This window comes from Dipodomys merriami, unplaced genomic scaffold (genome assembly GCF_024711535.1).
Source record: "Dipodomys merriami isolate MVZ:Mamm:240054 unplaced genomic scaffold, mDipMer1.0.p SCAF_17, whole genome shotgun sequence".
In the NCBI taxonomy this organism is placed as follows: Eukaryota; Metazoa; Chordata; class Mammalia; order Rodentia; family Heteromyidae; genus Dipodomys; species Dipodomys merriami.
The window spans coordinates 8,309,663-8,324,491 of NW_027203048.1; the positions used below are offsets into that span (position 1 = coordinate 8,309,663).

The 14,829-nt window shown below is 49.3% G+C and overlaps 1 protein-coding gene across 3 annotated transcripts in view; it reads right to left on the reverse strand.

The window, feature by feature from the left end:
• Positions 1–2,167: 2,167 nt before the first annotated feature.
• Dnmt3a (DNA methyltransferase 3 alpha) overlaps positions 2,168–14,829 on the reverse strand; it is a 116,637-nt gene continuing 103,975 nt past the window's right edge. For all 3 annotated transcript variants that reach the window (XM_070025150.1, XM_070025149.1, XM_070025151.1), the window contains exons 20-23: positions 14,303–14,388; positions 11,135–11,204; positions 10,442–10,560; positions 2,168–9,255 (exon numbers count right to left, since the gene is read on the reverse strand). In XM_070025150.1, the coding sequence (XP_069881251.1) occupies positions 9,114–9,255; positions 10,442–10,560; positions 11,135–11,204; positions 14,303–14,388 (417 nt within the window). In that variant the 3' untranslated portion in view covers positions 2,168–9,113. The remainder of the gene's footprint in view (positions 9,256–10,441; positions 10,561–11,134; positions 11,205–14,302; positions 14,389–14,829) is intronic.

Here is a 14,829-nt window from a genome sequence, read left to right on the forward strand (position 1 = left end):
TTGTGAAAGTGCTCCCAGGAGAAAGGGGGAAATGGATGACAGCAGGCAGTAGGGCCTCGCCTGAGAGACAGGGAGGATTGAAAAGTGTGGGGGGAGAAACAAGGTGAGCCCAAGACAAAGTGGAGCAACTCACTGGCAGCGTGGACTCTGGGGGACAAGGAGGTAAGACTGGAAAAGGCCATGCGGGGTAGGGGTGGATCAGGTGATGTGAAGCTGTGATATGAGCTGGGTGCAGGACCAGCTAGCAATGCATCACTGGGTTGCTGGGATCCCATTATACACTCCATGCAGGTGGAGGAGCCTGGTGACCCCAGAAAGGCCACCCCAGCCACTGCCCCCCGCCAATTGCACAGGGACTTTGGCCACAACCTTGGGTCAAGCAAGGCCATGTGTGTCAACGAATCCCTCACCCAGTCCCCAGTCCTGGGTGCAGCCTTCAGAGGTCAGATTCTTGAGAGAGAGGAGACAGTATTTAAGTTTCTGTGTTGCCTTGAGGTCTGAGGCTATACACAGATCCACGTAATGACATGTACTTGAGGCTGTGGGATGGTCTCTAAGAAAATACTAGAAACCTCTAGAAATTGCTGTTTCAGCTGGGTATCCATGGCTCATGCATTTATAATCCTAGCTACTTAGGAGACTGAGATCTGAAGATCAAGGTTTGAAGCCAGCCTGGGCAGACAAATCCAAGAAATGCTTAAATCCACATAGCCAGCAAAAAGATGGAACTGGAGACATGGCTCAAGTGGTAAGAATGCCAGCTTGAGCAGGGGATTAAAAAAAAAACAAAAATAAGCAAGCCAGGTGCCAGTGGCTCACGCTTATAATCCTAGCTACTCAGGAGGCTGAGATCTGAGCATCACTGTTCAAAGCCAGCCCAGGCAGAAAAGTCTGTGAGACTCATCTCCAGTGAACCACCAGAAAACCACAAGTGGTGCTGTGGCTCAAGTGGTAGAGTGTTCGCCTTGAGCTGAAGAGCTCAGGAACAGTGCCCACACCCAGAGTTCAAGCCCCACAACCAACCGCCACCCCCCCCCCAAAAAAAAGGCTGTTTCCTCCCTCAGAGGCCTCCCACACACACACCCAGGCTGATACTTTCCTCCCAGACCAGCTGCCCAACCACTTAGGGTCCCACCAGGAAGGGACAGTACCACAAAACCTACATACTTCCAACACCCTGCCACCAAGGAGAAAGGCAGCTTTGGGGGTGACACCAGGTCCCCAGCCCCCCTTGGAGATGGTTTTCCAGTGCCCCCTACCTGCAATGTACATTTTTTTTGGTCAGCTGTGGGACTTGAACTCAGGGCCGAGGCCCTGTCCCTGAACTCTTTTGCTCAAGGGAGCACTCTGCCACTTTGAACTACAGCACCACTTCTGGTTTTCTAGTGGTTAATTCAAGCTAAGAGTCTTACAGACTTTCCTGCTGGGTTTGGCTTTGAACCATGATTCTCAGATCTCAACCTCCTGAGTATCTAGGATTACAGGTGTAAGCCACCAGTACCTGGCTGCAATGTACATTTTCTGATCCTCATACAACCCCTCTTCCAACACCCAGAGCTTCCCAGAATTCCACATAGTGCCCCTACTGGGTGCTTCTGCACTGACTCATGTGAACTTGGCCTCCCTCCTGGCCCACTCCTGGCAATCCTTTGTTGCTCCCCCTCCTCTGCTCCTCCAGAGACCCAGCAGTTAACCTTGCTGAACCCCTGGAGTGGGCCGTGGCCATGCTTTCTGCTTGGAGTGGGTTTCTTGTGGAAGAACAACCCCTCTTGCTGTCTCCTGCTATGGCCATGTTTATAACAACACAAGACCCTATCCAAATGAGCCATCTTGATCTTGATCTTCTAGGCTCCAGACCCATGAACTAATGAAACTTCTTTCGAAGTTACCCAGTCTCAAGTGTTCTGCTATACCACAAATCAAGCTAGAATAACTTTTTTTTTTTTTTTTTCGGAATTGCTCAAACTATAGTCCAGCCTTGTTTCTGTTCTGGAGAATCCCAGAACAGAATCACACTGTCTTCCCACCTCTTGGAAGAAATCAGGCAAATGTCAGAAACCAACCGCACTATCCATCTATTTTTGCTCTATTTGTCTCTTTTCTGGAAAACTACTTTAAATGGCAAGAAAAAGATTTTTTTTTTTTTTTTTACAAAATATCGGGGAAAGCCAAGACATAAAGATGTTTATTGAAGCTCTATTTGTAGCTAAAATTAAAATATATATATATTAACAAACATTTAACAAGAAAATGCCATGCAGTCATTTGGAAAAAAAAAAAAAGCTTCTACATCAACACTGAAAATACTGAGAAAACAGTAGGGTTAAAGTAAAATATACACTTAACAACTGTAGGATAAAAAAGAGAAAAAAAAGCAAAGAAAAAGTGCCATGAAAATGCCCATTAGTCTAGTTGAGTTTTCCCCTTTTTCTTACTTTCCCCCTATGATGTCTTTGTCGCCAGCACTGCATTGTGGTCATCCTGCCCTAACCCCAGGAGGCTGGGGGATGAAAGGTCTGGAGAAGCCCAAGAGATGAGGCACATGGCAGAGCACCCAAGGTCCTGAGACTGAAGTGTGCTGAAATAGTCCCAGTCCTTTTATGTATTTGGATTGTCACTTTAGCCAGATGGGGACAGGGAGCTAGTGCCTTTAAACATGGTGGAGCACAAAGTGTGGGGGAACCTTACAGGACAGAAGGCACTGCCACTTGTGAGACAGATCTGAAGCAGGCCAGGCGGCTAGGAAAGCCAAGCACCGCCCTGACCCCAAATGGCTGTGCAGCCTCTTGCCTTGGCTTGGACTTCTCATCCAGGCATCCCCTGCTGGCCTCATCCAGAGCTGAAACTGGCCTCCTCCCCCCCACAGCCCACTTCTGTCCAGGAAACTCGTCAGTGTCACTTCAAGAACTGTTCCTTGCAGGGTCCCTCCCCAATCAAACTGTCTATGCCCACCTCTCTAGATGCAGGTGTTGGCAAAACCGGAAGAGGACCTGTGCTCATGGTAAACCCTCCACAGCCACCTGATCGTGACAGTCTGCTTGCTCTGCAATCAAAGTACTTGTTACTCCCTCTGGGACCAATATGGCTTTGCAGCCACCTGGTGTCACTCTAATCTCTCGCCCTGCACAGAGTCTTGAAAGGGAGGGGCCAAGCCCTGCCTGACCCCCACGCTGGCTCCTCTCCACTTGGGTGTCAGCTCTTGGGAGCAGGGCTGTGAGCAGTCATGTCACAGAAAAGGAGGCGCAGGACAAAAGGACATTATTACGGTGCTTTTTCCATTTTTTCTTTTTGCACAAAAACAGTCCATTTATTCAAGTGTTCTCCAGCACAAGTACATTAGAAAGGAGCTTTATTATATTCTTCTGGGCACAAAAAAAAAAAAGTGTGATGAAAGCGGAACTGACAGACTTTCTACATCTGCTGTACGCATTGACCTCTTTAATTATTTCATAAACAGCTATGTCACGAGCATCACGGACACAGAGATACAATAGAACACCAGGCAGCAGGGTGGGACTGAGGGGGCCCCACGAGCCCCTCCCGGCTGTCCCAGAACCAGACTGTGAAATGTACATTATTATTGTCAATAAATAGAGAAGCAAAACCCTAAAAAAATACAGTGGTGAAGGAAGCTGGGACCAGGAAAACAAACCAAAATAAAGTGGGAGAGGGGAGGAGATAAACAAGAGAAAGGAAATGGGGCTGGAAGGGAAGAGTCTGGAAGGTCCTGCATTTATCTGCGTGGAATGTGGAATAAACGTGCTCTGCCACCGGGGTCAAAGCGAAATCATCTGTAACAGTAAAAGTTATTACCAAATCAGCTACAGAGTTTATTCTTCAGTATGAATACATGATTTCCCACAAATAAGTAAGCACCCGCTACTTCAATGCCTCAGCTAAAACACGTGAAATCGCTCACTTAGTTTTCAAGTACAAAGTTAAAATGCCTTTTTAATAATAATATATCAGAGTAAAATAATAGTCTCTTTTAAACTCCACTACAAGAAAACAAAACAAACAGTCATTGTCCAGACAGCAGACTTAATTTAACAATATATATTTTTAATAAAATGTTTTAGCACCTTGTTGAGTCACCTCCTCCCTCTGCATATTCTAAAGAATTTCAGCATTGGTTGTTGTTATCGTTGTCTGTTGAATTCTAGGGCTGTGAACCAAATCAGACTGGGACGTGAATGCGACCGCGGCACGCTTGCTCATGTCCTCAGGCACAGGCTAGAGGCTGCTCTGATGGGGTTTGGGGAACCACCCTCTGTGCCCTCAAGTGGAACAGATGCCCAGAGGTTTCCAGTCACTGGAATTTGGGGGAACTGAGGCCTTCTGGGGAAGTTAGCGAGGAACTTTCCTTTTCCCCCTATCAACCTATATGCCAAAACTCCACTGCCTATAGTCAGAGACAGATCTGAAAAAGCCACACTTCCCCCAAGACCCCAGCCTTCCTCTACCACAACACAAAGACAACAGTGAGGTTCACGGCTTTCCTCTCAGGTCCTTTGGCCCCAGCACAAGGCGGGCCAAGGCAACCTCTGCCTCCTTCTAGCTAACTGGGCAAGGAGTGGCCAGAAGGACCCCGACTCCAAGCTTCCTTCACAGCTGCCCTTCCATCAATGGAGGCAGCTCCCTGTCACAGGGGACAACAGTGGCACAGGGCTGGAAACAACAGACCTGGAAACCACAGATGACAAGTAGGATCCATTCAGCTCCAGGATCAAAACACAGGCCTGGCCTGAAACTTCAGCTCTGCTGTTCCACAGGGCCAAGCAAGCAAGCCGCCTTCAGGGCCCGGCTTGTGGAATCCCTAGAAAGTGACAACTTCAAAAGACACTAGCACCACAGCAACTCTGCACCAAGCTCAACCACGGTGGCAACTCAAGATCGACTCCTACATACTTAGGTAATCCTAAATCAAAACCAGCCGTCGCAATTATCCCACAAGGACATCTCTCAGATTCACGCAAGCATTTCCTCCCTGCTCTTATTGCAGATCCGTGGGCTGGAGATGACAGAGATTCCCTCAGAGCCTGGCTCAGCACCGGAGAGGTGCCACTCATGAGAACCTTGCCCTGTCGACCTTTCCTCCTGCTGTCCCACCTGTCCAGTCCACACTGGTGACACGGGAGGGGAGTCTGCTAACATCCTACTGCAAGGAGTCTCTGGAGGCCTGAGAGGAAAACAAGCTGCCAACCTCCAAATCTTCCCTGATCTTCCCCTGCTGGCTCCCCGGCCTCCTGTCGGCCCCTTGGGACAGGGTTAGCACCAGCCTGCGTGAGGTCCCGCTGGGATCCTCAGGCAGGAGGCCAAGGCTCAAGACCCTGGCACTAGCACCCAGCTGCCTCCCCCGGGCGAGAGCCACGATCTCTTTGGCACCATGCTCTATGTGGCACCTCCAGGGGGAGGCGATCACCCTCAGTCCCCAGCACCCGGGTTTCTATGGGGAGAGGAGCCTGCTGTGGGGAAGAAAAGCCTGCACTGAACACCTTCTGGGACTCCCCCGACACCACAGGTCTTCCGGGTTTCTCCATCGCACAGCCTCTGCCCTCAGCTTCCTCCACAGCACACACACACACAGACCTCTGCCAGAGCTGCCCAGGCTCCCTTGAGGGCACCTAACACCTGTTCCCAGTCTCTCACAGGGGTGGAAGAGGATGAAGGGCATCTCAGCCAGGCAAGAATCCCCTACACGCTGTCAAGTTTTCCCAGGGAAACCAAGCCCAGGCTGGACTGGAAGCAAGCCCAGGGGTAGCTCCTGAGGCCTTGTCAGGTCACTAGAGTGGTGCTAAGAAGATGCCATGGGGAGGGCCTCTGTGGCAGCTCTCAGCTCACAGCAAGCCGCCCCACCCGCGGACGGGTTCCTTGGGTGTGCCACATCCCCAGCTGCTGAGGCTCTGGCCAGTCCCCACACCAATGCTCCCTGGGGAGCACCGCGCCCAGTTCGGCTGGAGCAGGGACCACTGGGAAAGGCTAAGCCTTCACATCAGCAATGAACAGAGGCTGGGAGGGCCACCAATGCTGGAAGAGGAAGGCCCATGAAGACGGTCCTCACACTGGGCGCCAGGAAGACCTTGGCATTGGCCAGTGGGGGAGGGAGCACCTTGGACTGCCTGGGGCAGCCCCCCCTCCCCCAGCCCTCCAGAATGGTGCTGGTAGACTCCAGGCCAGAATGGAGCCCTACCGGAGTACAGGGGATAGGCAAGCACATTTAGCACAGGGAATTCAATGCTGGGAGCAAGTGGTCCCAGCTCCTAGCTGCTCTAGCTGCACGGGGTCAGTCCCCACCCGCCATGTCAGGGCCGCAGCACAGAGCCAACTTTATCTTAACAATTCCTTCTACGAGGGAAAGGCCCAGGCCCAGGACTTTAGACCCTACAGAGGGCATGCCCCAGCTGTGAGCCTACTCCTGAGCAATGAGCAAGGAGTTCAAAGCCTTGTTTTCAGAGTCACTAATTATGATTTTGCTTTGTTCACTGTGAGATTCACAGTCCCATTTTTGAATGTTTTCTTTTTCTAATGGAAGCCCCACAAGACAGACAGCGGATGTCAATTTGATTTGGGTTGGGGAGAATAGGTAGGGGGAGTGAGGGCTGACTCACTCCGGTGCCTGGAGCTGGAGTTGCAGGTCAGTATCACAGGTAACTGAACAGAAGAGTCTTTGACATCACCAGGGGCAAAGGGACAGAACACACGGCCTGCTAGAGGAAGCACCTCCTCCTCTTCCTGCCTTCAGCACATAGCCACTTCTGCAATCAGGTCTACCTGCAACATCAGGGCAGCTTCGTGGGCTGACTCCTGGGAGAAGTGCTGGGCGCCCCCTGGCGTGTGAGTCCAAATTGAAATAGGTTCCTGTGCATGTGTGCGAGACTGACTGACTGGCGTGGGGCCTGTCTGTGGCAGGGACTCGGGCTCAGCCAATGGAGCCTGCTCCCCTCACCACTCCCCACTACATAATATTTCTTAGACATGACCCTATCTATGTATTTATATAGCGCCTATCTCCACAGGCCCCATCTTTCTAGGAATGGGGTCTCAGGACCATGTGCTTGAAGGCACACCCCCCCAGCTCTGCCAGGCCCAGGAGGTGCTGCCCCCCCCTCCCATTATAAAATATATATCTCTATATGCCACATATCTACACCCCCTCCACCCAGGCAAGCTCTGCCCGTTGGGCCCTCACCCTGGAGCCTCTTCCCACCACCAACGCCAGGCTGCCTGCCGCGGCAGGAAGTAGAACAAAGTGCGAGCACATGGGCCCCAGGTGCTGCTAACTCGAGGTAAGAGCACAGCTATCATCAGACCAAACACTAGAAAAGAAACACACACCACTCCAACCACACACACAAGGAGAGAGGCTGCCCGGGCCTCCCTCCGGCCCTGACACACCGGACTCACGAGGAGGGGAAGTAGAAGAGAAGAGTGACCAGCCCGGAGGGCGGGCCTCAGGGACTCCCTGGCCGCCCAGCTTGTCACCATGCTGCCCAGTGGCCCACCTGGCCCGAGGGGTGGGGGCCAGGGCACCAGAGCCACCACTACTGAGAAGCACCCTGCGCCCCGCACCTTGGTTTGAAACCTAAAGGGAAGGGTGTTGGGTTTTTGTTTTCTGAAAGAAAAAAAAAAATCTCAAAACAAACATAACTATAACCAGAACCATAAGATTAATTATAATAAAAGGTGTCATCAGCCTCCCAGTATAAAACTGCAGCCTTTGGAGATGACCAAAAACATCACATTCCAGGGGCCGGAGCCGCCGTGTGCAGAGGAGGATGGTGGGGGCTTCATAAAAGAACACACAAAAGGCGACTTAGACAGGAAAGCACCAGTACGTTTTGTATGTTTTTTTATTCGCTCCAGGTGGGGTTTATGACTCTCACTGTCCCACACACTGGATGACTTCCGATCCCACCACAAGGAGCCGTGGACTTGGCTAATCTGAGAAATCAGGATGAAGACTCCTCACCCTGCCACTTTGTCCAGGGAGTCTTCTAGAATGGTTATTGCATGAGTCTGGATGAACTCCACGCTCAGCTCCCAGGTCCCCACCATCGCAGCTGACCCCCTTTTATTTTTGGCAGGGAGAAGCAGCACAATACTGCTCCCCTAGTCTCCTCCTTCAGTTGGTTAAAAACCAAGAGGGGGAAAGAAACCCCGGCAGACAAGAAGCCTTCTCTGAGCTGAACCCCTTTCCCCATCCATGGTTGTTAACCCTTTGCACATAAGGCCAGGTGGAAGCTGATGTTTTTACTCATCTCGCTGTTTTAAAGCACCATTATGAAGTCGGGTTGTACAGTAGTTAACAGTACCTTTTATATATATATCTCATATCTATCATATATATATAAACTGTAAACAAGAGGTAACAGCGGCTTCTAGAAACTGGTTTTCTTCAAGGTTTCCTGTGTGGTAGGCACCTGAAATACTGTAGAAAAGTGTCTGTGTGGTGTCCTCATCTCCCTGCTGCTAGTTGGGTTGTTTTGCATGACCAGGAATGGTGCTGGAGAGACTGCGGGGCGGGAGGGAAAGCGGCCGCCCGCGGGTCTCTGTTTTCTGTCCCCACTTGTGCTCCTATCAGATCAGGCTAGAGACAACAAAAAGATATATAGTAAAAACAAAACAAAAAAAATACCCAATATATAGATTTCTATAGAATTTCCTTTTCTTCCTCTCTCCCGCCTTTCCTCTGCAACGTATTTACTATGTTTTTTGTTACCAATTTCTGCTGCAATAAACCCTCTGATTTCAGTCACAGCAAGAAACAAAAACCCAAACAAACAGAAAGCCCCTCTGAAAAGAGTAGAGAACAAAAGGGTTGACCCCCTCCCCACAAAAAAAAAGGAGGAAGGTGGGGAGGGAAAGGGAGGGGGCTTGCTTGGTGTTGCTTTTTAAATAGGACTGAAGATTAACATTGAAAAATCAAGAGATGATGTCCAACCCTTTTCGCAACGCAAAACCCTCCGGTATTTCTGCCTCTTGTGGTTTTTGTTTTAAGTTCCTTTTTCTCTTCTGGGTGCTGATACTTCTCTCCATCCTCACGTTCTTGGTGTTTTATGTTTTTGTTTGTTTGTTTAACTTTGTGTCACTACCTCATTTTGCCCCCATGTCCCTTACACACAAGCAAAATATTCCTTCAGTGGAGCGAAGAGGTGGCGGATGACTGGCACGCTCCATGACCGGCCCAGCAGTCTCTGCCTCGCCAAGCGGCTCATGTTGGAGACATCCGTGTAGTGAACTGGGAAGCCAAACACCCTGCAGACAAGAAGGGAGAAAGGGCAGAGTGAACAGGGTGAACCTGGCCAGGCTAAGGCCAGGTTGCCTGGAGGCCATATGGCCACCCACCAGGAGCAGGCGCAGCAGCTGGGAAGCGCTGTGTGCTCTACATTCCCTCCCACACCTGGGCCACCAGCCCGTTCTGCTAAGCTCAACCTCAAGATGCAAAGCTGGATATGGGCCAGGCACTGTGCTAGTCTCTGTGGTTAGTTAAAGCAATCTCTCCTCCAGATTTCCACTCACCAGAAACAAACATAAGTCGTATAAAATGTTTCCAAAACACCTCCTAGACCACAGCTGCAACAGACAGCTACTCTGTCTGAACAGAACTCACGGACATCCTTCCAGTGTCCTAAGGAGATCCTCTCCAGGAATGGACACTTCTGCTTGACTTCCCAAGTTTCAGGGTTTCCTGTTGGCCTCTGGCTAAATCCTAGTCATACCCCGAGAAGCAGCTGATTCAGCTCTGGGAGTTCAGGCCACCTCATCAGGTGCAAGGGCTGAGGCCTGCCCTGTCCCACAAACAATGCCTGTGGCAGGAGTGAAGGAAGCCCCAGGAGCGTCAGCCTTCCCAGAAGGCCTTCTGGAAACCCAGACCCCTCTTGTTTTGGGACCAGACATAAAAATGCATAGGGACTGGATGGCCAAGAGTCCTCCCTGTGGGCCTGGCATGTTGGGGAATACTTGGTTAAACCTATTTTGTTTTTTGGTTTTTTTGTCGGTTGTAGGCCTGAACTCTGGGCCTGGGCCTGTCCCTCAGCTCTACAACTCAAGGTTAGCCTCTAACACTTGAGCCACAGCGCCACTTCCAGCTCTTTTCTTTTTGCTTATGTGGTGCTGAGGAATCGAACCCAGGGCCTCAGGCATGCAAGGCAAGCACTCTACCACTGAGCCATCTTCCCAGCCCTTGGTCAAACCTATTCACACATGGAAGCTTAGAAAACAGCACAGCAGGGGGCAGGGGAGGATGGGAAGGGGTGGGAAGGGGAAACAAAGGAGGAGGCTACAATGCTTGATAAGAAATGTACTTATTATCTTGCCCATGTAATTGTAACCCCTCTGTACAGTATTTTCACAATAAAAATAAAAATTGAAAAAAGAAAGACAGCCCCCCCTCAAGCCAGATGGAACACACGCCCAGGACGTGAGCACATGGACACAGTACCTTTCCATTTCAGTGCACCACAGGATATCCTCTTTCTCATTCATGAAGACGGGGAAATGCTGGTCCTTGCCCTGCTTTATGGAGTTTGACCGAGTAGTAATGGTCCTCACTTTGCTGAACTAGAAGTTGAAGACCAGAAACAAGGAATGAGTACATGTCTACTACCCTATTAACACAGCCAAGGCACGAGCCTCTGCCTCCCCCGCCATGCTTCTATTTCCACCTTGACATAACCTTGGACATTCTTAGTCCAGTCTAGCTCATCAGACTTAGAGGCAGCAGCTCCAGCCACCATACTAAGTCTCGCAAAGAACCGGTTCTTTCAGAGGTATAGTAACTTGCAAGGCAAGGCCCAAAGATGCACTCTTAGTGACTGCTGGAATATGCTGGCACAGAGCCTAATACCCAGAGTACGTGTGACATTTCTCCAGAGATAAATCTGCATTATTGGGGGCTTCTCTCTGCTCTAAAGGCTCTTACACAATAGGTCTTAGCCAAAAAAGAAAAGGAAAACACTTTATATAGGTCATAACTAGCCCTCGAATCCTTAAAAGCTTCCTTCCTAGGTTGAAGGGTTAAAGGCTGAATCATCCCCTGCCTGATAGACCAGGAGGGGTCCAGTGGGACCCTCTGCCCTTCTTCCTCCCTCCTCTTCTTTCCTGCCCCATGGAAGACTTAGGTACCCGGGCTGACCTTGGCTATTCTGCCATGTTCCAGACACTCCTGCAGCTCCAGTTTATCATTCACAGTGGATGCCAACGGCCTAGGAGGCAGAAGAAAGGAAAATGGTCCATGAGATACCTGGACAGCAATAAGCCCCAGGCAAGGCTGACTGACCCTCGGCAGCTGCTTCAATCACACACATACCTCATAACCCTCTTCCAACTCAATGTACACTGTGGCCATCCATGGACACACATCAATCAGACCTTAATCCTTTACAGGCAAACTCAAAAGTGGCCTCAAACTACCAAGTGGCAGGTATTAACCAGCCAGTATAGAGGAAATAAAACACAATTATTCTGTCTCATTTGTAAATATGCTGAGTTTTAAGTGTCCCAACATGAAAGCAAGTTTTGGGGGTAAGAGAATATTCTGTATCTTGATTTGTGGTGATCATTAGATGGGCTGGTAATTCACTGGATGAAATTCACTGGACAGGACATCTCCAGACTTCAGTTCTGTATAGACCCCAAAGATTACAATTCTGTGACACTGAATACATCACTTCTTATGGGGCAGCAGCTTCAGTGCTGATCTTTCCTTAGAAAGTATTTTGCTGAGCCAGGATGTTGAAGCAGGACAGAGTTCACAGCCAATTTACACGAGACAGTCCCAAAACAACAACGGCAGCCGAACGCCAGTGGCTCACGCTTGTAATCCTAGTTACTCAGGAGGCTGAGATCTGAGGATTGTGGTTCAAAGCCAGCCCAGGCAGTAAAGTCTATGAGATTCTTATCTCCAATTAGCCACCAGAAAATCAGAAGTGGTACTGTGGCTCAAGTAGTGCTGTGGCTCAAAGTGGTAGGGCACTTGCTTTGAGCTGAGGAGCTCAGGGACAGTGCCCAGGCCCAGAGTTCAAGCCCCATGACTGACAACTACAAAAGCTGGGCATGTAGCTCAGAGTTGAGGGGCTTGCCTAGCATGTGCAAGGCCTTGGGTTTGTTCCCAATACTATGGAAAAAAATTTAAGGGTTCAAAACACATGGCATTTTTTAGTATCTTGAGACTTGGGGCCCTCCCTGTGCAGTATCTCTACTCCTTCCAGAATAAAGTCCTAGGCTTCTGGAGTTGGAAAAAGTCACATAGTACTGCAGTCTGTCAGCAGACACTCAAGTTAATGGTTCCACAAAAACAATGGACCATGGTAGCTCAGCCACATTTCCAATGTGCACATGTATCTTAGGAGGTTTGCAGGGGACTGTTTCCAGTCAGCTGCTCTAAACCAACTCTTTCCTATTAACAAGCCTTGCAAAAGACAGCAGTTTGGCAAAAGAGCACGAACTAGGGAAGGCTCTACAACCTGAGGTGAATGGCAAAGAGGGAGGTTAGATGGCTGAAGCCAAGCTAAATGACATTTTCCACTTACAAATGAACCAAGGGATTTAAAACCTATGATTTAAACATTCTGGGAACGACCGCCCCCATCATGGATCTTGAGTTGGTTTACAATGATCTCTACAAACCGTTTTGTTGTTGTTGCTGGTCCTGGAACTTGAACTCAGGGCCTGGGTACTGTCCTCAGCCTGAACTTTTTGCTCAAGGTTGGCACCCTACATTTGGTCCATAGCTTCACTTCAGGGGTGTTTTTGTTGTTGATGGTGGTGGTTATGTGGCTTGAACTAGAGGCCTGGGTGCTATTCCTGAGCACTATGAGCCACAGCACCACTTCGGTTTCCTGGTAGTTAATTGGAGATGAGAGCCTCATGGGCTTTCCTGCCTGGGCTGGCTTTGAAATATGATCCTCAGATCTCAGCCTCCTGAGCAGCTAGGATTATAGGCATAAGCCATCAGGGCCCAGATCACTTCTGGCTTTTTTGGTAGTTCATTACAGATAAGAATCTCATAGAGCCAGGTGCTAGTGGCTCTCTAGCTACTGTAATCCTTGGTACTCAGGAGGCTGAATCTGGGAATCACAGTTCAAAGCCAGCCAGGGCAGAAAAGTCCATGAGACTCTTATCTCCAATATGATACTTAGAAAAAGCCAGAAGTGGGGCTGGGAAGGTTGAGTGCTTGCCTTGCATGAGGCCCTGAGTTCGATTCCTCAGCACCACATAAGCAGAAAAGGCTGGAAGCGGAGCTATGGCTCAAGTGGTAGAGCATTAGCCCTGAGCTGAAGAGCTGAGGGACAGTGTCCAGGCCCAGAGTTCAGGCCCCATGACTGACAAAAAAAAAAAAAAGAAGAAAAAAAGCTCAGGGACAGCACCCAGACTCTGAGTTCAAACTCCATGACCGATAAAAAAGAAAAAAGAAAGAAATGCTGTTGTTAATTTAGCTGGGTGCTGGTAGCTCACACCTATAATTCTAGCTACTCAGGAAGCTGAGATCTGAGGATTGTGGTTCAAAGGCAGCCCGGGCAAGGAAAGTCTGAGACTCTTATCTCCAATTAACCACCAGAAGACTGGAAGTGGTGCTGTGGCTCAAGGGGTACAGTGCTTTCCTTAAGCTGAAGAGCTCATGGACAGCACCCAGGCCCAGAGTTCAAGCCTTATGGCTAGCAAAAAAAAAAAAAAAAGTATTATGGACTTTCCTGCCCCCATTGGCTTCAAACCTTGATCCTAAGATCTCAACCTCCTGAGTAGTGAGGATTACAGTTATGAGCCACTGGTGCATAGCTTGCAATAACTTCTTCAAAGGTTTTTCTATGATGTAATCACTAAACCTTAAAGTTAGGACATTTTGTTTCATTCCTGGATATTAAAAACTTTTTTTTTAATATATCCGTGTGATTTGAATGAATAGCCAACAATGAGTGATAAACAATCTGAAACCTTATATGGCTGTGGGTACCACCCTCTCCATCCCCTATCTTCCACAAGCTTTTCTCAGAAGAACCTAACGGTTAGCTGGCTCTGGACACCATCAGTGCAGTAACTAAAACTCTGTAGCACACACAGTACTCTTCTTTTGTGTAAAGAAAGCAATTCTCAAGGTCCTATTGAGATCACCATTGGTTTCTGGAGGCAAATAGTTTCTGTGCCCTACCTAACTCCTCTTTGTTTCTCCAGGAATAAGGAACATGGGAGAATAGCGAGCATTCAGCAGAGGCCAGCAGAAGCTACTCTACAGCCCTTCTTGGACTGTCCTATCTGCAGACACACCTATACCCACTGACCCCCGGGGCCAGAAGCTCTTACCAACCTGTTCATACCGGGCAGATTACCCCAGAAGTAGCGGGCCCTGTGTGCAGCTGACACTTCTTTGGCATCAATCATCACAGGGTTGGACTGTAAAACAGGAGGAATATTAAACAGCGCCACAACTGCGCTGGCTGACAGCCTTAAGGCCTCAAAGGCTTACCTCTCTCTTGGGGATAGCTTAAAGACCCTGGGAAAAGCTGGGATTTAAACTTAGCCACATCCCACATACCCTCGCTGGAGCATTCTAGACTAGTGTAGTCCAACTGAATGTTCTGCAATGACAGAAAAACTACCCACTATCCTGACTGCTCACTGCAGTGGCTGCGGTCTACTAGCTATATGGGGAGTTACTTTGTACTTGTGACTTGAGGGCGGGCGGGGATGTTTCCTGTTCATGTAAATAGCTATACATGGCTGATGGCTACCATTTTGGACAAGGCTGCTCTAGACTACCCAGAGGCTTAATTAAGAAGCAAGTTCCAAGGAGCAGGGTATGTGTCCATTGTATGTCCTGTCCAAATAGATGCC